This window comes from Thamnophis elegans, chromosome 5 (genome assembly GCF_009769535.1).
Source record: "Thamnophis elegans isolate rThaEle1 chromosome 5, rThaEle1.pri, whole genome shotgun sequence".
Classification (NCBI taxonomy): Eukaryota; Metazoa; Chordata; class Lepidosauria; order Squamata; family Colubridae; genus Thamnophis; species Thamnophis elegans.
Window position 1 is genome coordinate 1,141,217 of NC_045545.1, and position 27,773 is coordinate 1,168,989.

The 27,773-nt window shown below is 40.1% G+C and overlaps 1 protein-coding gene across 1 annotated transcript; it reads right to left on the minus strand.

Moving 5' to 3' along the window:
* Positions 1-8,149: 8,149 nt before the first annotated feature.
* LOC116508889 (arylacetamide deacetylase-like 4) lies at positions 8,150-14,216 on the minus strand. The gene is made up of 3 exons (XM_032217689.1): positions 14,207-14,216; positions 12,471-12,534; positions 8,150-8,924 (listed from the first exon to the last, which is right to left on the minus strand). Exons 1-3 carry the CDS (start codon positions 14,214-14,216, stop codon positions 8,150-8,152), a joined length of 849 nt encoding a protein of 282 aa, XP_032073580.1.
* Between the last annotated feature and the right edge of the window lie 13,557 nt (positions 14,217-27,773).

Here is a 27,773-nt window from a genome sequence, read left to right on the forward strand (position 1 = left end):
ATAGCAGCATCAGTTTATGACCAGAATGTGAGGAGTCTGTAGATATTTCCTCAGCCCCCTTTCTCACCCATGCAGCATACAGGTCCTCTATGGAAGGCAGACTCTTGAAGTCGTTTTTTTCTGCAGTCCTAATTACTGGTATCTGTTGAACTCTGTACCTGTTTGGTTGCTGTAGAAAACCAGATAGTTATCAAACTACAAATGACATACTCAATAATTTCTCTGTAGAACTGTATCAACAGTTCCTGGAGCAATCTGAACTTTCTGAGTTGATGCAGGAAAAGCATTCTTTGTTGTGCCTTTTTAATGATTGTTCTAATGTTATGAGTCCGTTTCAAATCCTGGGAGATTATAGAACCCAAAAATCTGAAGGACCTGTTGCTGTTACTGTGCTGTCTAACAAGAGTTGGAATAGGAGGGCTCCTCCTAAAACAGTGTTTCTCAACCTTGGCTGCTTGAAGATGTCCGGACTTCAACTCCCAGAATTCCCCAGCCAGCGAATGCGAATGCTGGCTGGGGAATTCTGGGAGTTGAAGTCCGGACATCTTCAAGCGGCCAAGGTTGAGAAACACAGTCCTAAAATCTACTCTGTATGAATTGATAAACCAATGCAATCAAATAATTTCAATTGAAGAAAAGTATTTTGAAAATATTTGAAGAGCAACATTTTCTCAGAAACATTTACAAAACACCTCCAAGAGAGATCAGCGTTATAAAACTTCAAAAAAAGAGCCAATAATTCTACTTTTCTCCAAATTTACATTTTTGGAGAATCTCAATTACTTAATCAAAGCTGTAGTTCTTACTCTGTTTAGAAACTTAGTATGATTATTAAGGCATATCATAATATGCATTATTAATATATGCTTTCATCATGGCATCAGAAGTTTTACTCTTTCAGAAAGATTTGTTCCATACGGTATGTACCTTTTATTCCATTTAATAGATCTTTTTAAACAGCTGCATTTAAAAGTACTTTCCCTCCCTGTTAGAACTGAGATAATATAACAAAAATTAAATCCTTCTTTTCATTTATCCACAAATGGAGATCTTCTAGAATATACTTACTCCTTCCCATCCCTAACAATCTCATCCTGATCAACAGAAAGCATGCTATTTAATCCTGTGTTTAATATCACATTCAGTTTCTCCCTAGATGTCTAAAGAAAATGAATTTGAGATATAAACCAAACTTGTGAGCTAATGTGTGAAATGAAATAGAACTTGTGAAGTAAAGCTCATGAAGTAAACCAAACTTGTGAAGGAGCATAGCTTTTTGGAATGAAGTAGCATAGAGTCCTGAGGGGTTGAAGAGTTCAAGTGTGAACGTCTGCAGGAGAAGGCTACTCACACTAATGCTTGCATACTATGGAGTTGGTACTTTGATTTAGGCCCTATGTGGAAGCCTGGGCCTTAACAAGCAAGTCTGCTTTAATTAAAGTTAAAATAAGAGGATGGAGAAGGCAGAATGGAAGTTTCTTTATAGAATCTAGATGGATTTGAGAGTGAGGGGATCTCTGTAAAGTTTGACAAAGGTATCATATCATATAAAGCAAAACCATAGTAATTACTGATATAGACATATTGGACATCTAAAGGTGGCAACACATGATTCAGAATGTTCCAGCTAGCCTGAGAAGGACCAATCAGGAATCAGGGATATTGGCTGGAAATAGAGTTGCGTTACCACCAGTTCGACCCGGATCGGGTAGTAGTGGAGGTGGGAGACTCCGCCCACCTGCCCGGACGCTTCTGCGCATCACACGCACACGGGAGCGCACCTGAACTGGGAGTAAAAAAATTAGCAACCCACCTCTGGTTGGAAAGCAGCCTGGACTGAGGATGTGAAAGATCTGGATGTTTTGAACCAGATTTTCACAGGGTCTCTGGTAACTGCTTGATGGCTTGCTGTGCTCATTTGCATTTTTGTGTTATTCAACAAGACACTTAATTGAGCTGATTATTCAATTAAGCATCTGCAATTTGTTAAACATCTTATTTTTATATAAATATTTTTTAAATTCTATGTAACAGTTATACTGTCGTATCTTAAACATTGTAGCTGCTAATTTATAGTGAAAATGGAGTAAAGTATAATTTCTCTTTGTTCTGATGTTTCCTTGGTCATGAAAGCATTTAGGGAAATTAAAGGTGGGAGAACTTATTGATAGCCTTTTTGGAGAAGTTAGTCTTAAGTTAACATTTGAAAGCAAATCTTCACAGTTTTCTCCCCCCCCCTAAAAAAAAACTAGTCATCATAAAAAGCTGGTTTGAGGTAAAAACTGTGATTTGATTCATAATGAATGGATTTGGGTCTCAAACATCTGGAATTTGGGATGTCCATACTTGGGGTGGAGGAACATTTTATAAAGATACAAAAAAGTGGTTTCTAAAGTTCTATAGAACAATTATAAGTGCAAATATAAATTACCTTTTACACTATGGTTACAACACAACCCTCTTCCTTCCTACAGTCTTATCTTGCCTAAACATCAAAACCATGGATCGTAAGTTCATTTTTTATTTTGTTTTTCACATTAAGTCCATAAGGGATTTCATAAAAAAAATATTGAAAATGCTCAAATAAGTCAATTTAGTCATCTCAACAATTTCCACCATCTTCACCAATTATTACTTGATTTGGGCAGTATTCAATTTCTCCATCCTTGGTCATAACAAACATTTTGCTGCAGTTGTCATATGCATCAACAAAGTTATCACATTCCATGACTTTTTCCTTATCTTGCTCTGTTCTCTGGGCCACTGTGGGCAGTATCTGTGATTGAATCCAGACAAGAAATTGTTTCTTCTGTGCTAATTCACTCTTGATACCTGTGCATTTACGTACTGGATCTGCAAACTGGAGCCAAGCTGCATTGATTCCCTCTTCAGAGATTTATATATAGATGTGACCTGTTTGTGAACAGTCGCAGCTGCAACACTAGGAGTAATGGTCTAAATGGGATTGTTAGCGCTTCTATTACTTGGCAGTCCAGCAATCGCTGACTATCAAGGGGCATTTCCAGGCAGAATCTGTCTTTTTAGGAATAATACGGTCCAACTTTGGCTGATCAAGAAGAACTTTAATGGATTTAATTTCTTTCATCCAGCGATAATGAAAGAATACTCATTACTGACTTGGTGTAATGGAATGTGTGAATGGCCTTGGGGAATAAAGGGAAAAGATGCTTCCTATGAAACAATCAGTCCAAAGAGGCAGGAGCCCCCGGTGGCATCATGATCAAAGGAAGAAAATTAGGAAGAACCTGCCTTAATGAGTCCAGCAGTTAAAAGTGACGGTGGGAAGTTTCTACTTTTAGACTTGCGAGATTCTGTTAATGTGCCCTTATAATAAAGCAGAATCAGTTCATCTAGTGGTGTTTCATGTCTGGTTTACTTCGAAGGACCAACATTTACTGTACATGACAAGAAGTAGAAGAGTTTCTAGTGGTTCATCTAGTGCAATGTTTCTCAACCTTGGCAACTTGAAGATGTCTGGACTGCAACTCCCAGAATTCCCCAGCCAGCGAACGCTGGCTGGGGGATTCTGGGAGTTGAGGTCCAGACATCTTCAAGGTGCCAAGGTTGAGAAACACTGATCTAGTGGCATGATGGCAAACCTATGGCACGCGTGAAGCCATGTCGTCCAGCAGATGTGGCCTTGCCTGTTTGTCTTCTGAGTTTTGATCAGCTGTCCTTCATGTGTGTGGCAGTGCCAAAAACCACGGTGGGCATGCACGCCAGCCAGCTGCTTGTTGGGTGCATATGCGTGCCAGTATCAGCTTTTCTTGAGCGCGATCCCTTCGCTTGTGGCAGTGCTGAAAAATGGCCTGTGCATATGCACTGGTCAGCTGATCATTGGGCACACGTGTGTGCTAGAACCTGGAAGTTTGGCTTGTCTGGAGCACGTGTGCGATGTTTCCACGCAACCTTTTCGGCACCGAGTGCCAAAAAGGTTCTCTATCATTGATCTAGTGGTGCCAAGCAGGGCAGTAAAGGAAAACCTGCTGGACCCCATAGAGCAGATATTGAGATGTCCTTTGGTTTACATCCAGGTCTATTTTTGGCACATGAAATTCACTGCAAATCGATGCTGCTAAAGCTCAGATCCATCAGGGAATCCTCTACAACCGTTGATTGTATTCAAACCTGCCAAAAACGACGAGGTCAAAGCATCACAATACACATTTTTTGCAAGCACAGCAACCAGCTTTGTTGCCTTCTTGCATTTTCTCAGATTTGACTCTCTCTAATTTCTACTCCAAGTATTATGACAGAATAGTGGTTACATCATTTATCTACTCCCAGAATGTTAATTGGCAGAAATTATTATTTTTCCTTCCCAGACTTGCCCACTTTTTGCTGCTCTTTTTTTAAAAATTGTCCTTTGGTGCTCTTTCATCGTTTTTGTTACCATTTGCGATATAAAATTTTCATCCTGACTTCACAATAGGCTTACTAGCCTTTGTAAAGATTACCAGGACCCTCCTGGGTAATTGGGGCTTGGAGGTTCAGGGCTGTGCAGTAGAATCTGCTGTGTATCTGGTGGATTAAATCATTCAGTTTTATTTTCAGTAGGCAACCAAGAGCGGATTTACCCAATTATCTAGGACTAGTTTGATCCTGTCTGATCCAAGAAAATTGCCACAGTGTTGAGACTGGAACTATGTTCATGCCCTTCCTGACTGATAAAGGCTGCCTGGGAATTGACATGTGGATGAATCCTATTGATGGCTAATTTATTCTTGAGGGAAGGGGTCTCCCAAGCACCATTTAATATGAAACAGGTTCATCTTTGCTGGAGCCCACTATTCTGGGTAGCTTTTGGCTACTCCCCTTTTTATGTTGAGAAAGTGATGGCACTGCCACAGCCACTGCAAAGGATTGTGGATGTAACAGGTTATCTCAACCCCTTTTAGTCAGGTTTCAGGTCTTGATATGGGACAAAAATACCATTTCTATTGCACTTTTGAATGAGCGAGATGAGGGTGATTTATCCATCTTGACTCTTCTTGATCTCTCATCAGCCTTTGATACCATAAATCATGGTATCCTTCTTGGTGAGCTCTGAGAGTTGCGGGCGAGGAGAAATGGTTTGTGCTGATTCGCCTCCTTCTTCCAAGATTGGTGCCAATAGGCTTTGATAGGGAGCAACAAAATCAATCCGTGCCCCCTGATTTGTGGGGTCTGGCAGGGCTCTGTGTTCCCTCTAACTTTTTAAAAGATCTACATGAACTTGTTGAATAAGGATGAGGTATCAACAGTAGGCACGTGATAGTAGGCCTATGAAGCGGTATATAAGTCTACTGCTATTGTTATTGTTATTGATACCCAACCATACACCTCCATACTGGGTGAATGAAGTGATGCTGTGGGCGTTTTTTCCCAGTGGTGAGATAGAGTGACTGTGGATGGTGGCTTTTTTGTATCTGGGGGCTTACCATCTTTGGTCTTGCTTGGCGTTGCGTTGCTCTTTCTCGTGGACTCAGGACTCCTGCTCAAGAAACAGGTGACAGGTCTACTTTGTGTTGTGCACCAACTGCACCCTTTCCTGGACTGGAAAGCCCTTCCAGCAATTGCTCGTACCTTGGCCAACTCTTGTATGGACTATTGCAATGCACACTACCTAACCTTTGGAAAATACCCAGAACCACAGCATATGAGAATGTGGCATCCCAAGCAATCTTGGGCACCATTGGGGCAGTTGATGTAGCACCTCTGCTGGGTGAATTATATTGGGTGGCCCTTTGTCTCTGGGTCCAATTCAAGATGTTGGTTCAAGGACCTTTAAAGCCCTTGATGGCAAAGTCTGGGGTTAAGTGAGGAATTGCCCCATTCCCATTGTATAGGCTCATCTCATTCAATCAGGCAGGAAGAAGTACAAGTTATGGACCTTGTTGGCCAACGTATTCAGTCAGGCAGGGTCTAGAAGAAAAACCTCCTCTGTTGCTTTCCCTGCCCTATCAACATCTTGCCCCCAGATGTGAGAGTGACCCCCCCACTCTCCTTGCCTTCCAGAAAAGCTTTAAGATCTGCTCTGTCAACTAGCATGGAGATCCAGTAGTCGGGCACAACCCTGCAGGTGGTTGGTGGCTGGAGGACACTCTCTGCCTTTTAAACTTTGATTATCTTTGTAAGTAACTTTGTGGTTTTTTACTTGCAAACCTCTCAAGTCACTTAGATGAATCAAGTGTATACATTTGATCAATAAATAAATTTTGTTGCTTTATGTTTATAAACAGCAATGTATCTGTAACAAAAAAAAACCACCAATAATAAAGCCAGGGAAGTTATTTGTGAATGAGGTATCCAGTTCAGCAGCCGCAGATAAAATAGCAATAGCAGTAGCAGTTAGACTTCTATACCGCTTCATAGGCCTTTCAGCCCTCTCTAAGCGGTTTACAGAGTCAGCATATCGCCCCCAACAATCCGGGTCCTCATTTTACCCACCTCGGAAGGATGGAAGGCTGAGTCAACCCTGAGCCGGTGAGATTTGAACAGCCGAGCTGCAGAACTAGCAGTCAGCTGAAGTGGCCTGCAGTACTGCACCCTACCCACTGCGCCACCTCGGCTCAAATGGCTGTGGAAGGAGGCAATCAGGGAGTCAATCAAAGTACCCGAGTTTGTGTAAAAAGGCAGTAAAATGCAGCAGGCAATGTGGTCAGCACAAGCCTTCACAAAAGGTTCTTCTTTTTTCCTTTCCTTTTCTTTTTTTCTCCTCTCCTTCGCTCCCGCCTCCTTTATCCTTCTTTCCCCTTTCCTTTCCTTTCGTGTTATAATATCTTTTATTAAAGTTGAAAGATACAAATGTAAAAGATTAATATAAGCTAAAAAGGGGAAGAAGAAGTGCAGAGGACAAAAGGAAAAACATAAATAATAAAGCAAAAAGAAAAGTGATATGTAAAGAAATGAAGTTGCCTTGTTTGATCAAGGTTAAAATCTGTTGCTTCTTTCGGGCAACATTGGATTTTTTTGTCACTAAGATCTGAATGATGAGGCTTTAAACAAGAGTTTAAACAAGAGTTGAGATATGGGAAGGAGAGATATTCTATTTGAAGAGAAAGTAATGTTAGAAGTAAAGGAGTATAGAGTGGGTTTATTGGATTGATATACAACATATGTTATTATTTCTGGTATCTTTTATGGACTTTTGCTGACTAGCAAAATGAGGCTCAATGATGAGGCTTTAAGAATTTGTTTATGCGAGATATGGAAAGAAGAAATCTTTTGCAGTATTATCAGAGAAGGTGATAAGTTATGGAAGTTGTACTTGTCATGATGAAGTTGGAGAGGTGCTTTCATAGTGAGCTTCTGTTGGGTTAACAGAATTATTATCTGTTGCTGTTATCTATACTCACAATTGGAAATACTTTTCTGATGGAAATCCTGCATTCAGCTGAGTTTTAATGTCTTATCAACATAGACACATCTGAAGACTGTGATGCTGAACACATTTACTAGGAGATAAATCCCATTGAACCCTGTTAGTATTTTCATCAGCGTATATATTTATAGGATTGTATTGTTAACATTTAATGACCTGCTGTGGACAAATTTGCAATGGTCAAGTAGTTTAAATGCAGGTTCTGGAGATGCTACGTGTTTCAGCTGCTTCTTCTTTTTATTTATTTTATTTATTTCTGTAGGCTATTTTGAGTATACTCGAGCAACAGAAGACACCTCGAAATAACAATAGCAATTTGAAGACAATGACTGACATCCTTGCTGCTGTCAGTGGTGTAGTATTGGATCAACATTTCCCTCAGCATGATAAATAATCTATGAAGGGAGAGAGAAATACCAAACCACTCCAAACCAAAATAACCAGGCCAATTCTTGCTGTAGGAAATAAGGCAGTGGTTCCCAAACTTGGCAACTTTAAGACTTGTGGACTTCAACTCCCAGAATTCTCCAGCCAGCAGAGCTCTGGGAGTTGAAGTCCACAAGTCTTAAAGTTGCCAAGTTTGGGAACCACTGAAATAAGGCAATGACACTTCTTTGGATTCAATGCACAGGAAATGTATTTTATAAAGGATTTTACAGCGAATCGTGAAGTTGTCATAGAAATGAAAGATTTAAGGAATATGTTTTAATTATTCCTTATGTAAGTACAAATGGGTGACTTCGCGAGACTTTCCTGCCCCCATTTTCAGAGCCCCTTAATAAAGGAAACCATGTTTTCAACTGCTGGTTTTGTAAATGTAAATTCAAAAACTCTACTGTTGATAAATGTTATAAATCCATGGAATCCCTCTTGTAGATGATTCCAAGTCACAGGGACCCCATTGTCCTCTAGTCGCTTTTTGTAGAGAAATCCTTCGTCCCGAAGTAGGTCATATTCACAGGTCAAAAGGTATGTCTCAGGAAATTGCTTTATAATGTCATCCTCTCTGATAATTAGTGACCGCATTGTCAGTTCTTTCATATTAGTTGCTTCATACAGTTCTTTTGAAAATGGGCATGGGATTGGGGGATTATAACCTCGGGCTTTAAACTCGCTGGGGAGAAGATCTGCACTAATCAATTTCTTGAATTTCTGCCTCAGGTCCTCAGGAACATGGCCATTCCTTCCCAGTTTTTCTTTGTCTACACCTTTCTGGTTAAGAAATTTTAAAGGAATGCTTAAATACCGCTTTCTGGTAAGAAGAGGACCATGTTGGTTTTGAAAATGGGATGGTAGCATGTAGTCTATTCTCTGCAGGAAAGGATATATCAAGATCTGTGCTCGGATCTTTGGCTGGTTCCCCATTTTTACAAATTCTTGACAAAGGGCAGCAACCAGGGCTCCACCACTGCTATCTCCAGCAAGAAGAATGTGATTTGGATTGACTCCATAGTCTTTGGCGTGTTTCATAAAATGCAGGGTTGTAGCTATGGCATCTGTTAACTGGGCAGGATATTGGTGCTCAGGACCTAAACGATAACTGCAAGAACAATAAGACTTCGTTGAAATTTTCTCGGAAGGAATTAGCTTTTCTGAGAGAGTCCCTGAAGACAACACATTGCTGGGTTCCAATAAAAGGATGCACTGTATCAACTATTTAACTTTAGTATATTTTTACTATTCTCACAAGGAGTTGGCTGTTGAATATCTTGCACTTTTATGCTTTTATGATAGGAACAGCAATCCCCTTCTCTTTGGATGTATTTCTCTGCTACTTCTCCCAGTGCATAGTTGCTCTTCCACTTCTTTGTTCCAGAACAAAAGAAGGACCAGAAGGGCTACAGAGCCACACACAGAAAACAAGGAGGAAGTATTAGTCTCCTTATTGACTACAATAAGTCCTCACTCCTTATTATGGCAATTTCATTTCAAAATGAAACATCACGTAGCTGTGCCAACTCCTACCACAGTGGGATCTGCTGTGGTTTGTTTATTTATCTGTTTATAAAGTTTATTGGTTTCCCATCTTATCATCGTGTAACTCTGGGCAGTTTATAGTGACATAAAAGCTAAAACATTAAAACATTAAAAACGAACATTAGAGAAGAAAGGAGGGAAGGAAGGAGGGAAGGAAGGAGAGAAGGAGAGAAGAAAGGAGGGAAGGAAGGAGGGAATGTAGAAGAGAAGGAAGGGGGGAAGGAAGGAGGAAAGGAAGGGGGAAAGGAAGGAGAGAAGGAGAAAAGAAAGGAGGGAAGGAAGGAGGGAAGGAGAGAAGGCGGGAAGGGGAAGGAGGGAGAGAAGGAAGGGGAGTAGGAGAGAAGAAACGAGGGAAAGAAAGAGGGAGGGAGAGAAGAAGAAGTAGGACCGTTGTAAGATAAGATGGATCTATGGGATGTTAAGAAAGCAATCTTCAAGTATATTGTCAACAGTAGGGAAAAATTGTTATAAATACATATTATTAATAACAGTTATGAGATCATATAATTGTGAACGCATATATGAAATTGATTAAAAATAATAATAATAATAATAAAAACGAACATGAAAACCAAAGACACAGAGGGAGGGCACAGGGGACTGTGGGCCCAGGTGGGGACTGTTATTCCCAATCAACCACCTCCATTGCACTCTTCTCCCACTGGGGCCCCAAGCCGACTGGCACGGCCACGTCTTTAGGCCCTTACACAAAAAATAGGTGGATCGGGGCCCACCTCACCTCAGGGGCCAAGATGTTCCAGAGGGCAGAAGCAACAGCAGAGAAAGCTCTCCTCCTGGGCCCCGTCAGCCAGAACAATTGGGCTGACGAGACCCACAGAACGACGCCTCTGCTGGCATGAGTGGTATGGGCCAATCCCAGGGTTATGAGATCTGGACCCAGGCCAAGGCTGCTAAGTAAATCACACACGGTCGAGCGAGCTTCTTCACTGCTTTTGTTTGTCATAAGCTGGCTGTGAAAGTAGCAAATGGGGATCACGTAACTGCCTGAATGTTTGGAGAAATTTGGAGCCTTGTCATAACTTTGAATGCTTGCGAAACAAATGCTCTGTAAGCAACGGTGGGTTTCTATTATTTTCACTACCAGTTTGCTCACGCAAAATGCTTCTGCGCATGTGGGCAGAGCCTCCCACTGCCACCACTACCAGTTTGCCCATTATGGTCCGAACCAGCATCAACCCACCTCTGTCTGTCAGTGAGGACTCCCTGAATGCATTATGATATTATCAGGTCAAAATGAGCAGGAAAACCAAAGAGAAAAGACTGTCGCGATGACAGAGTGTTTACAGTTGTTTGAAATCAGTTTCTGTTGCTAAATACAGGTAGTCCTTGATTTACAACAGTTCATTTATTGACGGTTCAAAGTTACCATGGCCCTGAAAAAAGTAACTTATGACTGCTTTTAGTTTAGTTTAGTTTAATAAAATTTGTATGCCGCCCACTCCCATTGGGACTCTGCGCAGTTCACAAGCAAGATAAAGGCATTAAAAAATTAAGAAGAGATACAATTGTTAAAATTAATACAACATCCATTCAGTCTAAGTGGGGCTGGATATTAATCAACAGCCCCAGGCCTGCCAGAACAGCCAGGTCTTAGTGGCTTTACGGAAGGCCGGGAGAGTGGGAAGGGTCCGGATCTCTACGAGTAGATCGTTCCACAGGGCCAGTGCAGCTACAGACAAGGCCCTCCCTCGGGGGGCCACCAGCTGGCATTGTCCGGCCGACGGCACCCGGAGGAGGCCAAATCTGTGCGATCTTGTTGGTCGTTGGGAGGTAAGTGGCAGGAGGTAGCCAGGTAGCCAGGTCCTAAACCATGAAGGGCTTTAAAAGTAACGACTAGCACCTTGAAGTGAGTCCAGAGACCAATAGGGAGCCAGTGCAGCTCGCAGAGGATGGGTGTAACATGGGTGTATCTAGGCACACCCATTATCGCTCGCGCGGTTGCATTCTGGACTAGCTGTAGTCTTCGGACACTCTTCAGGGGCAGCCCCACGTAGAGCGCATTTTCACACTGACTACCACTGCAGTCTCCCCATGGTCACGTGATCAAAATCCAACTGACTCCTATTTATGGGGGTCGCAGTGTCTTAAGGTCACGTGATTCCCCTTTGCAACCTTCTAGCAAGCAAAGTCAATGGGTAAACCAGATTCCCTTAACAGCCGTGTCACTAACTTGCCAAAAGGCAAGAGAAGTCACCAAATGTTGCAAAACTCACTTAACAAATGTTTCACTTAGCAACAGGAACGTTGGGCTTAATTGTGGTCGTAAGTTGAGACTCCCTATACATCCTTAATTTCTTCTCAAGGGTTATGTATCTCTGCCACCAGGAGGCAGAAGAAAGGAAATTCCCGATTTCCTAAACTAATTTAGGCCGTTCTTTCAAAACAGATCTGGGAGTTCTGAGATAAAATAAATTTGGATTTGTGAACCTGATTTACACAAGACAAAAGGGATGAAATCACAGGGCAGTTTTTGGCAAAGTTGCACAATGTGCAGTATTTTCTCTGCAGATCCTTAAAGTACTTTTGCATAATTTACTTTGCTTTTCTTTTGACGGAGAAAGTCCAAAGAAGGGAACTGATCCTCCTTTTTCTGACTCGGGAAAGAGGAGAAATTAGCCATTTCCCTCTCCTCTTCCTCTTTACTTTTATGATTGGAGGAGTGGGAAAGAAAGGAATGATGCCTCCAGGACAGAAAGTCTTCCCTGGGAATTTTTGGAGAATAACAAAACTGTGTCCTGTGCCAATCCAAATGTTCCTTTGATATGCTCCAATTTTATTACTTTGCTTTTCCTGATTTTGAAACACCTTTGATGGGAGCAAAATGTCACTAATGGTTGTGTGATAGCTGTGGGGAGAGAGACTGAATGTCTCTTTGAGGCTGCAAATATATTTTCTGGGTGCCTGGGAAAATCTTTCAGGGAGACAGAATTGCAGCCAAACTTATTAATTATTATCTTTATCATTTTTACCCCTTTCGCCCCATCAAGCAGTGGCCAAGCCTAACAACTGTAAATACAAAATAGCATGCAAAAATATTGAAAGATACATAAAAATAAAGTGGGCAAAGTATACAAATGAAATCACTTACTCTACAAATACTACCACTGAATCACTTTCTCGAGAAAGATAGCAGCATAGTCCATTATAAATATCTATGGGGAAAAAAATAAGTATTAATGTTCAGGCACTTCCACATTGCAAACATGTTATTGATATTGTTTTGACTTATAGCCAAAGAATTCCTTTCAATCACAGTGACCCTATCCTCAGGTCTAAAGAGGAGTTAGAATCAGAAGGAGGTATTTGCCATTGGTTTACATATTTGCAATTGCAAGAAAGATTTAATAGCAATAGCTCTGAGACTTACATACCACTTCACAGCCCTCTCTAAGTGGTTTACAGAGTCAGCCTATTGCCCTCAATAATCTAAGCTTTCATTTTACCCACTTTGGAAGGATGGAAGGCTGAGTCCACTTTGAGCCTGCCAAATTGCTGGCAGCCGGTGATCAGCAGAAATAGCCTGCAATACTGCACTCTAACCACTGCGCCACTGCTTATTATCTAAACTAGATAAAAAGAGTTTGATTTTGCGAAAAATGAATTGGATATCATACTGTGTGGCATTGATGAACATCCTATTGCTAAAGTTTATAAATTGTTATTGAATTTGAATTTGGAGAAGGAGGATGTAAAGCATTGTATGATTCAGTGGGCAAAGAATTTTGTATATAGTATAGTGCTTGAACTACGGGAGAATATGTGGACAAAAGACTAAAATTTACATTGAAATATAATGCAAAAGAAAATTTTTATAAGATGGAGTGTCATTGGTATCTAACAGCAGATAAGTTGTCAAGTATATATAAAGGAATTTCAAAAGCGTGTTGGAAATGTAAATGTAAAGAAGGAACTTTCTATCATTTATGGTCATGATAAAGCAAATAAATATTGCAGTAAGATTCACATCATAATATAGAAGATTCTTAAAATGAATATAAAGATAAAACCAGAGACTTTTCTTTTAGAACTTTAATTTTTTTTTTTTGAACTTTGATGTTGTATATGTCGATGGCAGCAAGATTACTTTATGGACAAAAATGGAAGGAAGCTGTGATTTCCACAATGGAGAAATGGCTGCAAAAGTTAGAGTTAGAAGAGGTGGCTAAATGGACAGCTTTGATTAAAGAAAAGAACACAATTAATTTTGTTTCTACATGGAAACTGCTTTTGGACTTTGTGCTTGAGGTGGCAAAATGATATTTTGATTTTGGGTTTTGTTGATTAATAGGTTTGATGTTATAGAAGTTGCTAGCTAGTATATATATTATTATATAGAAGTAAAAGGTTGAGATTTCATGTTATTTCATTATTCTACTGCACTAAAATGAGTCAATGCTTTCCCCCACTTTCCTGCCCTCTATCCTACATTTTTCTCTATTTCCACCTTTCTCCCCTATTTTAGCTTTATTTTCATTTTTCCTTACATCTTTGTATGAATAAAATGTTGAAATTAGATATTGTTTTGTTTTCATAAAGCAAACATTTTACTCTGTTCTTTTCTCCCTTTTTCTTCTTTTTAAAGCCTAATGGTGGGTAAAGTTTGGTGGACAATCAGTTTGAAATTAATGAGCAATAATGCCCACTATTATGAATTCAGGCAGCCTTGATTATGCAGCACGAGGGTTTTTTTATGCATGACCTTTTCTTATTTTGGGGATCTAGTTCAGAAGATACTGAAGAAAGGCCTTCATATAGCCCACATTGCATGAAAGGGTTTAAAAATAGTCAACCTCAACCTTGGGAATAACTGAGAATATATCTTACTTGTATCCATTTTGATGTTTTTTTCTTTGCAAATGTTTCTTTTGCTTGTACTCAGAATACAATGCTCTTTCCTATGGCTGTACTGACATATTATTGGTTGCGTTAATTCTTGTGATGTAACTGGACAGATGACTATTTCTAACCCAATCAAGTTCTTTCCTTGTGCCATAGAAGTAAATGTAATGGATTTCTCGAGATTCCCCTTTTTCATGGATTGCTTTTCAACTTGGTTGCTTATTGAAAAAGATAAGCCACGGTAGAACCGAGGGCCAGATTTGGCATCATTACCAAACTAGGCAGGGCTAAATGAATCAAAAGTTGGAATTAAGATTGACGGGGCAGATATGAACAACCTCAGATATGCAGATGATTCCACTCATCAAAGAGCCTCTTGATGTGGGTGAAGGAGGAGAGGCCAAAAGTTGGCTTGAAGCTCAATATTAAGAAAACTGAGATCATGGCAACCGGCCCTCTCAATTCCTGGAAAGTAGATGGGGAAGAAATGGAAGTAGTGACTGATTTTATTTTCCTGGGCTCCAAGATCACGACAGATGGGGACTGCAGCCATGAAATCAAAAGACACTTGCTCCTGGGGAAGAAAGTTATGGCAAATCTAGACAGCATACTAAAAAGCAGAGACATCACCCTGCCAACAAAAGTGTGTCTAGTCAAGGCTGTGGATTTCCCAGTTACAATGTATGGCTGTGAAGGTTGGACCATAAGGAAGGCTGAGGGCCAAAGAATTGAGGCCTTTGAACTATGGTGCTGGAGAAGAAGACTCCTTCATTGAGTCCCTTGGACTGCAAAACTATCAAACTGGTCAGTCCTAGAGGAGATCAACCCTGACTGCTCTTTAGAAAGCCAGATCCTGAAGAAGAAAGGGACGACAGAGAATGAGGTGGCTGGATGGAGTCACTGAAGCCGTAGGTGTGAGCTTAAATGGACTCCAGAGGATGGTGGAAAGCAGGAAGGCCTGGAGGAATGTTGTCCATGGAGTCGCGATGGGTTGGACATGACTTCGCAACTAACAACAACAATCAGATTAGGTACCATTGGAAATTGGAACAGCAACATCATATAGATAGAAGAGAGCATTTGTATCTCAGGATTATACTGTGAGGTACTTGGTGTTCTCTGAGTTTAGTGGTTTTCTTGCAAATGTTTCATTACCAAGCTAGATAATATCTCTTTTATTGATGCAATGTTGCTGTCCCAATTTCTAATGTCCCAATTTCTTCTCTGCATTGCCTTTTCTGTTTTGAACAGGGCGCTTCACTGAAAGGATACTTGGGCAAGAGTATTTTGGGTGTTAAATTAAAAAAAGGCAATGCAAGAACTACTTAATACATTTTTGATTGCAAGCCATATCAAAAATACACATACAAATGGATACTTTAATTATACTCTAAAAACTGTTCCTTTTGGAAGCAGGTTGATGCAAACCTATGCAAAATTGTGCATTAAATCTTTGCATTAGGAAGAAGCCATTAGCCAGGGAAATTATTTTCTTCCTTTCTATGATAGTGTTTGAAGCATCAATGAGTCAACAAGACACATGCATTTCTAAGCTCTAAAGAAAGAAGCTAGTTCTAGTCCTACCTGGGTTAGGATCTACCTGTCTGAGATGGTACCTGACTGATTAAGAATCTAATAGGCAGCTTCTGATCTTGAGCAATCCCAAGCAATGAAGATCTTCTGGAAGAGATTTTGGCTTGTGAAAGACAACTTTCGAAACAGATGGAAAAGGATCTTTTGCTGGGCATTAACTTTAGATTGGCATGGCTGTGTGTTTCTATAATTGTTCCTCAGCTGAGACTTTGTGTGTACATTCCAATTTCAGTTAAGCTTTTCTACTCATCTTATTCGGACACCCAGCAGAAATGGAGGCAGCGTGATGGTTTAAGTGCATAGCCAGGCACTCTGGGAAAGCCATCATTTGTCCTTCTTCCTCCCTCGCCCTTTCCACAATACTGACTGATCGCAGATATGTTTCACCCATGAAGATTTTAAAAAGAAAAGTTAATATTATACGGAATATCTTACTTTTGCCTCCAAACATGTAACATCCTCCATGTAGGAAGACCAGCCCTTTTCGTAGGCCAGGATTTGTTCTTTTGGGCTGGTAAATCGTTACTGGTACATTCTCAAATGTTGTATCTGTAAGGTAGATGTTTGGATCCTTTCCTGCTGGCGTTAAACTCAATACAAATCTTACAAACTTCATTTGACCACAGAGGCCCAGTTTCTCGCAAATGTTCCCCTGTTTTACATTAAGAAAAGATTGGTAGATTAGAAGTTATGAATTAAAAATAATTACAACAAATTCTAAAATAAATGATAATCTTAATTAATGAAAATTATTGATTTGTTGCACAACTTTGATGAGCATAAAGTGCTAGTGGTAATTATACTCAAACTGATTCAACGAAAGGTTTTTTTTCCCCTTCTCAGCAGCAATATTTACAATAATTAAACCTTTTCTATCAACAGCTTCAGAACATAAGAGAACATTAAAAAAAAAAAAACCTTCATAAGTTTCAGAATTTTCCAAACTCTGGGCGGACTGGTGTTGGGTGAACAAATCTGAGATAAAACAGACTCATTGCTCTGCATGGATGTGCCACAGGGGATGAACCATTTTTTTTTTAATGCCATCAAACTGGTTTGGCAAGTTTCATCTGAGTTTGGCTCACTCCATTTCTTTCCTGGAGCAGCCTCTCATATCATTCCTCAACTCACATTAAACGCATTAACCAATTATTCTCCATGAGAGCTTTCTATTCTTCTGGAACTTCATTTTTGGTGCTTGTCTTGATGAGAGATCTTAAAGCTCCAATAACTTTGCCTTTTGAACTGAACAGATGGATAGTTTCTAACCAAAACAGATTCAGAGAGACAGGATAAAAGTATTCCTCTAGAAAGAGATTTATTGATCATGTATAATGACCCCAGATCATATAGAAGGAAGAAGGGAAGGAAGGAAAAAAGGAAGGAAGGATCTTCTTACCAAATTAAATGTCCAGATCACCAACAGATGAAGCAGCCAGATTTTGAGAGGCTCTTTGTCACCCAGATGAAGATCTATTTTCCTGGTTGTAAAATAAGGAATCAAAAAATATTTCAGGAACCAGCTCTGAAGAAGTGAAAAACCAGTGGACAACAGCATGTTCAGTGATTTATGGAGGTCTGAACTAAATTACAGCCACTGCTCCTGTGGCAAGAGCTACTTGAGAAGGATTGTAGCAATGACCATTGCTTAAGCCAGCTTTCACCTAAAGCCAATGAAGAACAAGCAAGATTTTGGAATGGAAGCATTTATAGAGACAGGAGGTGGAATATATACATCAGATGATCATCCTTTATTAATGAGTAGGAGCATCATCACAACTAGGAGAGAATTGCAATAGAACAAGCTAAAAGAATCACTGAGCTGGTAGGTTTCAAATTTTTTTGGCACCTACTCTGTGGGTGTAGCTTCCTTTGTGGGACTGGCTTGCTGGCCATGTGACCTGATGGGTGTGGCTTGCCGGCCATGTGTTCTCCCTCCCTCCCTCTCTCTCCTTCCTTTTGTCTCTCTGTCCCTTTTTTCTTTTTTTCTTTAATTTCTCTCTCACATTCTTTTTCTTTCTTTTTTCTTTATTTATTTCTTCCTTTCTTTCTCTTTCTCTCTCTCTCTCTGTGTCAGTCTGTCTGTCTGTCTGTCTCTCTATCTCTCTCTCTCTCTCTCTGTGTATGTGTGTGTGTGTTTGTGTGGCAGTGGTGGGTTTCAAAAAATTTTGGAAGCTCTTCTGTAGGTGTGGCCTGCTTTCCGGGTCCACTGGTGGAACCTCTTCTAACCGGTTCGGTAGATTTGACGAACCGGTTCTACCGAATAGGTGCGCACTGGTAGGAACCCACCTCTGCCCTGGTCTCTGTGGTCATGTGGCCAGCATGACTAAATGCCGAAGGCGCACGTAACACTGTTACTTTCCCATCAAAGATGGTCCCTATTTTTCTACTTGCATTTTTACGTGCTTTTGAGCTGCTAGGTTGGCAGAAGCTGGGACAAGTACTGGGAGCTCACTCCGTTATGTGGTGCTAGGGATTTGAACCCCTGAACTGCTGACTTTCTGATTTTAGCCACTTAGCCACTGAGCCATTTTAATAGATCTTTATTAATTATCGTATCTTCCTTGGGGTTCACTTTTTGGGGAATCTGACCCACAACAGTCATAGCCAACAATAGTCATTCACAAGAAAATATGCAGGCATGCAACTGCATTAAAGGATATGTGATAGGAAGTATTTTTATATATGGATATTCCTTGTTTAGCAACTACAATTGGGATCAGCAACTAGATTGTTAAGCAAAGGAGACCTGAAAAAAGTAATAAATGCAAGGATTGGTCACAAAGTTACTTTTTTAAAAAAAATCACCATTGTTATTGTTAAACAATAAATATTTTGTGATGGATAGTATTCACATATTTTCTTATCAATTTATTCTAAATTTTATTGTACCTATTCTAGATTTTGCATTTTTATTGCTAGGTGCAATAATAGAGAATTTTTGGAGGGAATGATTAAAAATATAATAAATAATGTAAAGTGAATGAATACTTTTTAATGTAAATATAGATAAAATCTGTTCATCTATTGGTGCACTAATGAGGATTCCCCCCCCCCTCCCAATGCATGTAGTATTTCCAGAAGAAGATCTTTCGGGGAAGAAAATATTTAATATTCTCTGTTTCCTACTGTTCAGGTAATTATCAACCTACCCTTCTCAGCTGCTACTGTTTACTTTTTCAATGTATGTATGTTAAATTCATAATAAACAAAGGGGCATATATAACCTTATCCCCTTTGCCTCTGAATGCAAATCTGTCACTGTCATTGAATTAAATATGAAAGGAAAGTACATCGCCTCCATTTACTTGCAAGTGGTGCTAATTTTTGTGATGGTACATAACTTTATTTGGTATTTTGTCAACATCTACTTTTATTATTATTGTTTACTGGCCTTTCTTGATGTCATCTTGCAACATGTACGTACCTGCTCAGAAAATGGCATGTGTTCTGCATAAATAGCACTAAGTATATATTATACACAATAAAGCCATAAATATTACAGATACTTTTTAAAAAAATATCAGAGCTAGTATAATTCGCCCCTTCCAGGATTCAGCTGGACTCAGTGCCCATTGTGTTCATGGATCTCCTTTTTTTTAAATCCCTCAATCGGTGTTCTGTGGTTGTTATGGAAACATATCTCTGGCATAATGTATGTCTTTCTTCTGTGAGGTCTTTTTCCTTGGCACACTTCTTTCTTCTTGTGTGAGGATTTGGACCTCATTTTGCCATACCTCTCAGTTAGAGAGCACCTTCTGCTGTTAGTTGTAACCACGTCTGCTAGCAAATAGATGGTTACGGGCACTTAAAAATATGTAAATCTGACAAACAACTCCAACTTGCCAGCAAAGCAGCTGATGAAACTTACCCTACCATTCATTCCCCCCTGCCTTATTTCTAATGTAATCTTGGGTGCTGGGGTACACAATCTTACAATTGTTGCTACATCTCTTTATCCAGGCCATGGAAACAAAGGGATCCCAAGCAGATTAGTTTGTATATTTTTATTTCTATGCTGACATTAATAAGGCTACATTCCGTCCCCTTTGAGCCGAGGTGGCGCAGTGGTTAAATGCAGCACTGCAGGCGACTTCAGCTGACTGCAGTTCTGCAGTTCGGCTGTTCAAATCTCACCGGCTCAAGGTTGACTCAGCCTTCCATCCTTCCGAGGTGGATAAAATGAGGACCCGGATTGTTGTTGGGGGCGATATGCTGACTCTGTAAACCGCTTAGAGAGGGCTGAAAGCCCTATGAAGCGGGATATAAGTCTAACTGCTATTGCTATTTGCAGGTGAGTGGAAGTAGAATAATGGAATAGCTGGAGATCGACCAATCAGTGATGGTTGTGCTCCTCTATTTCTATTTCTATTTATTAAATTTATAGGCCGCCCAATCCCGAAGGACTCCAGGTGGCTTACAGAAATAAAATTTTCTGTAAAGGTTAAAAAGACAAACAGAAGAGAGCAGATTAAAAGAAACACATCATGCACACAGTTTAAGCGGGGCTGGACCTCAGTCAAGAGGTCAACAGCCCCAGGCCTGCCGGAAAAGCCAGGTTTTGATAGCTTTTCAGAAGGCCATGAGAGTGGGTAGGGCCCGGATCTCTGGGGGGCAGCTCATTCCATAGGGCCGGAGCAGCAACAGAGAAGGCCCTACTCCTCTGCACTTTTTCTAGTTTCAACATCTTTTTTAGAGTGTGGTGACCAAAACTGGATGCAGGACTCTAGGTGTGGTTAAACAAGATTTTACAATGTAGTCTGTTCATTTGAGCCCTATGATGTACAGTAATCAGGGAAGAGACCAGGTTAACAAGTCGATATGGAGTTCAGCATGTATATTATGGTTGGGTACATATTTCATAAGTAAGAAAAACAATGCTAGATATATGCAGTGGAATTTGCAGGACATTCTGAGGAATGGGCAGAATGGGGATTTTCCTTTTATCTCAAAGCTCTGTGCATTAGAGCTTTTATTCAGCATGCTATTTATAATTACTTTTTTTTAAAAAAAGGTGGCTCCAACTATCCGTTCAGATTGGGATTTCATTCCGGATCTGAGTGGAAGATTGGTTAGACAATCTTCATCGGAGTTGAGCAAGATTATCCGGGAATATGGTGTGAGAACCATGTGGTAGATAAACCACAATTTTTGGTGGGGGCTTAATCATGAATGGAAAGGAGTCCCTCATTTACTGGCACTCAGTGGAGGAAAAATAATAAAGGACATGGTACTCTTTAGTGCTGGATGGATAAGAATTTTTCTTTGTATGTTTGTTTTCACTCCTGCGCCTTCTGGCCTTAACAGCATTAGCTGTGTTTTTAAAAATAGTTGAACATAGTGTTTGTAATACTATGGATTTAATTTGTAAGTCCCCTGATGATGAAGAATTAAACACCTTCACCACAATTTCCCAGACTCTTAAGTCTAAATATATTGGCTGTTCAACCTTCTATCAAGGACTTCTGCATGATTCTGTGGCAGTCAGAGGTCCAAAAAAAAGGAGATTTTAAACTTTTTTTTAAAGTGCAGTTTTCAGCTGCGAAGTAATTGCTTGTTTCTGCTCCGGTCACAGCAACCCAAACCAGATGCAACAATTAATTTATACAGGGCAATCATACATGGGGGATGACTTGAACATTTCTAATTGTACTGTGCATATGCACTTACCAAGTTTCCAAACAGTATTGATCTCTGCATACCAGGTTGCTATCCAGTGGTGGGTTTCCAATTTTTTTACTACTGGTTCGGGCGCGTTCCTGTGTGACGCTTCTGTGCATACACAAAAGTCCAGGCGGGTGTGCAGAGCCTTCGGCCTCTGCTACTACTGGTTCTCCCGATCCGGACTGAACTGGAAGCAACCCACCTCTGTTGCTATCTAACCTCACAACTTGGCCACTAATAAAATTATTCAGTTAGTTTTTTTAAATGAAAAGAGTGTTAAGTGTTTTCCCCTCCACACGCTCCCAATATATGGCAGTGCTTTTAGTTAATCAACTCCCTCTTAAGAGAATCCTGAAAACCAATTTTCAGTTTCCTCCCGACCCCTCACTGCCTGCTGTGTCTCACAGTTGGTAACAATTGGGACTCTGGGTGATGACCACCAACACCCCTGGTCTTCCTAAAATCAGAATAGCAATAAAACACTTTTTAAAAATGCATTTCACAGTTTATTCTTTGTGAGAATTGCTTCATTCGCCATGAGCTTGCTTCTCCCGGGGAAAGTAGATCAAGGGCAGTTTACCCAAAAGATTTTTCTCTGTTGGCATAAAAATGGTCTCATAATAGGAGAAGTCCAGCCTGTTCTGTGAACTCTACCAAGAGTGAAAATAGAGTCCTAATAAGGATGCCTGGCCTCTGACCTCTTCCTGAATAAAAGCACAAATACACTATATTTATTCCTGTTCCAAATCATCTCACTGCAAGAATCTGATGACATGTTATACACATCACTTTCTTTAAGACACCTGGTAAGATTTTACTTGTTTCCTTAGGGCATCAAATGGCAGCATATCACAGAATTATGGAGTAGTTGAGTCCGGTGGAGCCTGACATATATGAAGAAAAAAAAAATCTTACGTTCTTTTCACATGAAAAGCTAAGCTTTACCCAAAACTGCCCAGTAAAAACCGTGACCCGTCAAAACTGCGGTCCACTAAAGTGCCCCCGATTAAAGCGCGTACCTGACGTCATCAGCAGCGCGACAAATAAAATTAAAAATAAATTAAATTAAAATTAAAATTAAATTAAAGCCAGCCAATTCACGAAAAGGTAAGGGTTAGGTTTAGGGTTAGGTTAAGCGTTAGGGTTAGGTTTAGGGTTAGGTTAAGGGTTAGGTTTAGGGTTAGGTTTAGGGTTAGGTTAAGGGTTAGGCTTAGGGTTAGGTTTAGGGTTAGGTTTGGGGGGGGTTAGGTTTAGATTTACGCGTTATTTTTAAGTTTCCTGCTCACAGTGTGCTGTTTTCGTCACGCTGTGATGACATCACGTACGCGCTTTCGTCGAGCGTGCTTTATTCTATCGCGGTTTTGTGGTGGAACTGTAAAAATGTATGTGTTTTGCCCATCTGCTGTATGAAATTGGTAAATGTGGGAAGCAGTTTACAAGGGACCCTCCCTAAAGTTCTGGAGCAAAAGGAGGAGGGGAATAATTTCAAGAGTATTGCAAGAGTAACTAAAGACTAATTACATTTGTTAATGTAACCTTATATAGGCAATAGGCATTATTAAAAGATGATCCATGCTGGTTGCAAATTCTGAGAGTTGAAATCCAGGTATCTTCCAGTAGCCAAGTTTGGGAAACACTGTCCCAGTGGGGTCTGAGAACCATTTCATCCATATTGTGTAACCAAACTTCTGATTTCACTACAGGTTCACCATGAGAAGTTAGTAGGTCATGTTGCTTCCTGTAGGGTTGGCTTACAGTTCAAACAATAGAGAAGCAAAGCTGGTTTCACGGAGCTCTATTGTGTTGGAATCCTGCTGGAACCAGTCAGGAAGCAGTAAGCTCTTTAGGATTCAGAAGCAACCAACGCAAACGAGAATGAAATGTCAAAATGGTGTTATTGAGTAAATATTAAGAGTTAATAGGGAAAGAAAAATCTATCAATCCTTCTGCCTCTTTAGCACATTAGGAAACCCAGGAATGGCAGCAGATGGACCCTCTGGATCCAATAATTGTACAGTACCTTCCAACAATTTGGGTCTATGTTGAGCCGAGGTGGTGCAGTGGTTAGGGTGCAGTACTGAAGGCCACTACAGCTGACTGTTATCTGCAGTTCAGTGGTTCTAATCTCACCGGCTCAAGGTTGACTCAGCCTTCCATCCTTCCGAGGTAGGTGAAATGAGGACCCGGATTGTTGTTGGGGGCGATATGCTGACTCTGTAAACCGCTTAGAGAGGGCTGAAAGCCCTATGAAGCGGTATATAAGTCTAACTGCTATTGCTATTGCTATTGCTATTGAGCAAATGTCCCTAGATTGACCCTCATCTCATGCTGGAGCCCATTTTCAGGGAATTCTCTCTGCCGGAGAAGTTTAACAGAGAGAAGATCCCTGAAGATGGGCTCCTGCATGAGTCTGAAAGCTCGGAAGACCAAAAACCTCTGGTCCTGGAGACTGACCCAGATTGGATCCTGCAGCATTATCCTGGGACATGTATATTTGCCTTAATCCGTGAAACCATCTTCTCATTCTTCCTGCCTTCCTGCATCCAGGAAGGATGCCAGTATATTTTTAATGATTACCTGGACAAAATCAAGTTTTCTTGGCAAAAATTTCAACAAGATTTATTACTGCTGCCTTCTTTGTAAGAATGAGAATGAGTGACTACCTTAAAGCCACATACAGCTTAGCTGTATGCCTAAGGCAGGAGTAGAATTCACCATTTTTAGCTTGATGCCTTAACCGTTCCACCAAAACTGACTCTGAGGACACCAGAACAGCTGTGATAATTTTAGGTATACCCATAGGTACGACTGAAGCAGTGGACTCAGCTAGCCAAACTGACAAAAACATAAATATTCAGATCACTCTCTATTTTGATGGAGTGATGGGAAACCTCTGAGAGCCAGAAGTGAATCATTTCTCCACTGAACAGACATATATTAAACGGGGCATGGAGTTTTGAATATAACAGATCAGTAGAGAGTGCTAAAAGATTTGGGAAGTATCCTTTGCTTTAAGTCAATAATTAAGCACACTTTAAGACACTTCCCCCCACCCCAAGAAAATTCTAAGTATCTTTTAATGAAATTGTGTTGCAATTTTATCCCATGATTCTACAAAATAGTTAGCAATAGCAGTTAGACTTATATACCGCTTCATAGGGCTTTCAGCCCTCTCTAAGCGGTTTACAGAGTCAGCATATTGCCCCCAACAACAATCCGGGTCCTCATTTCACCCACCTCGGAAGGATGGAAGGCTGAGTCAACCCTGAGCCGGTGAGATTTGAACCGCTGAACTGCTGAACTGCAGTCAGCTGAAGTAGCCTGCAGTGCTGCATTTAACCACTGCGCCACCTCGGTTAACCGTTTCGAAAGAAAGTGCTCTGGAATTGCAGCAAAAATTAATTGGGGCTGAAAAGACTACCTACGTAGTCATAATTTAAACCTTTCACACTTTCATACTTTAAGTTTCACTGGTCCTTCTTAAGATTACAAAACGACATCATTATGTTTTCTCTTCAAGAAGGAGAAAAATATGCATGACCAAGAAGGACGTGCATATTTTAACTAGCAATCTGTTATATTTATTGTTGCATTATGTTTAAAAAGCCCACCTATAATTTTGGTGGTTTGATTCGCCACCTTGACCACATCTGACATCCACCTGTGGGCTGCATGGCTGTAAATCCCACATTTAGATCAACAGTCCAGGTGCTCATTGTGCACAATAAGAAAACCTGCAAGTCCTTTCCTTGACACCAACTAGTTGCTAGGCAGCATGAGAGCAGAGATCCTAAAAAGCCAGAAGCTTCAATCACTTCTGCTTATATATTTTTAGGACACGGGGAATATTAACCTTCAAGATTATGCTTTTAAAAAGAAAACCTCCAATAATAGTATCACAACAGTATCACATCAACACAGAAACAAGTGAAAAAGATAATATTAATTTTGAAATGCACTGTATACTATTCATTCCCAAGCCGTATTAAGTTATTTGGACTTTTTTCTTTAGAGTTTTTTTTTAGAAAAATATTTTAATATAAATTAATCTCTATATTATCTGACTTGGCCTTTGATTGCTATTTTGATTAGGGCTCCTATTTGACAGCAGCAAAATAAAGAGAAATAAAGAAAGCTTTTTGTTGCCATCTAGTAGGTTGCATTTTTTGCAGCTCTGTGCTGTAGCCTATATATTGTGTAAGCTATTTTGTGTAAGCGGCTGCCTGAAGGGCTCATGGAGTGCGACTGAAAGGTGGAAGGGGAGCAGTACGCTCCCTCCTATATTTGGGCAGACCACGTGGTTTGGCAGAAGAAAAATCACTTAATCTCTCCCCTGGTTTAGCTGATAAAGGGAGGAGAACTTGTGGCTTAGAGGTTAATACAACTGCCTAATATGTAAGCAGCCCAAATTGGAATCCCCAGTAAGGGTGTGGCTAGCTGATGAGAGCTATTTCAATAGCTTGAAATAGATCTATACTAGTCTCCCTTCATTTCTTTATCAGCAAAAAGGTAAATACATCTATATTTATTGCACAAATGCAATATATATATATATATATATATATATATATATATATATATATATATATATATGTGTGTGTGTGTGTGTGTGTGTGTGTGTGTGTGTGTGTGTGTGTGTGTGTAATATCATACCAGGTGCTTTGGCAAAACATATATAATATAGGGTTATCGAAGAGCTGCTGATTCTGCCTGCTGGTAAGTGACTCAGTGTTTTTTTTAATGCTTATAATGTTTTTTAAAGAATATTTTATTTATTGTTTATAGAATTTTTAAAAATCGTTTTATTTAAAAGTATTGAGTATAGAATTTTTTTTAAATGTTTATTTTAATTTATTGTTGATAGAATCTTTTTTTAAAATTGTCTTAGACTATTTAAAAAATATATCAACAATAATTATAATTATTGTAATGATTATATCAACAATATCTTTGTGCAGGCCATTCGTTGGAGCAAGATGGTCAGTGGGTGACTTCAACACACAAAAGGACAGTCATCTTCCTTTTCTATTATTTTGTGTGCTGGTTTCATCCTAATGCAGTGCATGCAATTAAAGTCTTCCTCTCTGTGTCTCTCTGTGCAGGCCATTCATTGGAGCAAGTGTGATCAGTGATGTAGAAGACCAGCAAGGACAGTCATCTTCCTTCTGTAAGTAGCTGTCTTTATTGTTTTTTGTGCTGGTTTCATCCTAATGCAGTGCATGCAATGGAAGAGTTCATTTCTGTGCCTCTTCTTTTTGCAGGCCATTCATTGGAGTCAGTGATACTGAAGACTGGCAAGATCAGTCATCTTCCTTCTGTAAGTATCTCTTTTATTGTTTTGTTTACTTATTTTAATCTTATTTAAGTAGTAAGTAAACAAAATAATAATTTTCCTTTTTTTATATCTTTTTGTAGATCATCCATTGGGGCAAAAAATTCAGTGACAATCATCTTGGACACTCCCACCCAGTCACATGGCAAGCAAGCCACTCCCACAAAGTAGGCCACACCTACAGAAGAGGTTCTAAAAATTTGTGAAACCCACCACTGACCAGTAAATACCACCCCTGACTGGGCCTGCCCCATCTATTTTCTGCTTCCTGAGTTCCAGCTGATCGGGAGGAAATGGGGATTTTGCAGTATCCTTCCCCTGTCACACCCACCAAGCCACGGCTACAGAATCAGTAGTAAAGAATTTTGAATCCCACCACTGATCGTAATTATCTTTATGTGACATCACAAATATCCTAAAAATGCAAAGGTATGCAAGCAACTTTAAACGTCAGTGTTGTGATAAATGACACAAAAACGCTGAGGAGTAGAGAAAAATCTGCAAAGTAAATAATGGGAAAATTACCCAAAGAACAGATGGACAAAAAGGAAGCTGCACAACTGAAGTGTGCCTGGAGAAGTGTGAGGCTTACATCTTTTAAAACGGCACAGTCTGAAGGTGGGCGGGCTCATCTTGCATGTTGCTTGGCATGCAGGCAAGAAACGTGCCTTCCTTTAGCACCCAACAGCCGTGCACGATGCATTTACTTGGGTTTTGTTGTCTGAAAGGAGGGAAGCCAAGGGGCAGCCAAGAAGAAAGACACACAAAGAGGAATTGTCACCCTGATTGAAGATTAAGCGTTTGCACGCCCAGATCTGAGAAAGCTACCCATGGAAGTGAAGGGAGTGATGACAGTGGGGTTTGATGGGGTGGGTAAGCAACTTCCCGTTGGTTTCAACAGTACCTTGCTATTGATTCAGGGGGGAAAAAATCTGCTTAATTAGAAGAATAGTTACTTAGGAC

Coding starts and splice junctions, on each gene's coding strand:
- LOC116508889 (XM_032217689.1), bottom strand. Junction 8,925..12,470: donor TCAGTGGTAGTATTTGTAGA/GTAAGTGATTTC, acceptor TTGTTCTTGCAG/TTATCGTTTAGGTCCTGAGC.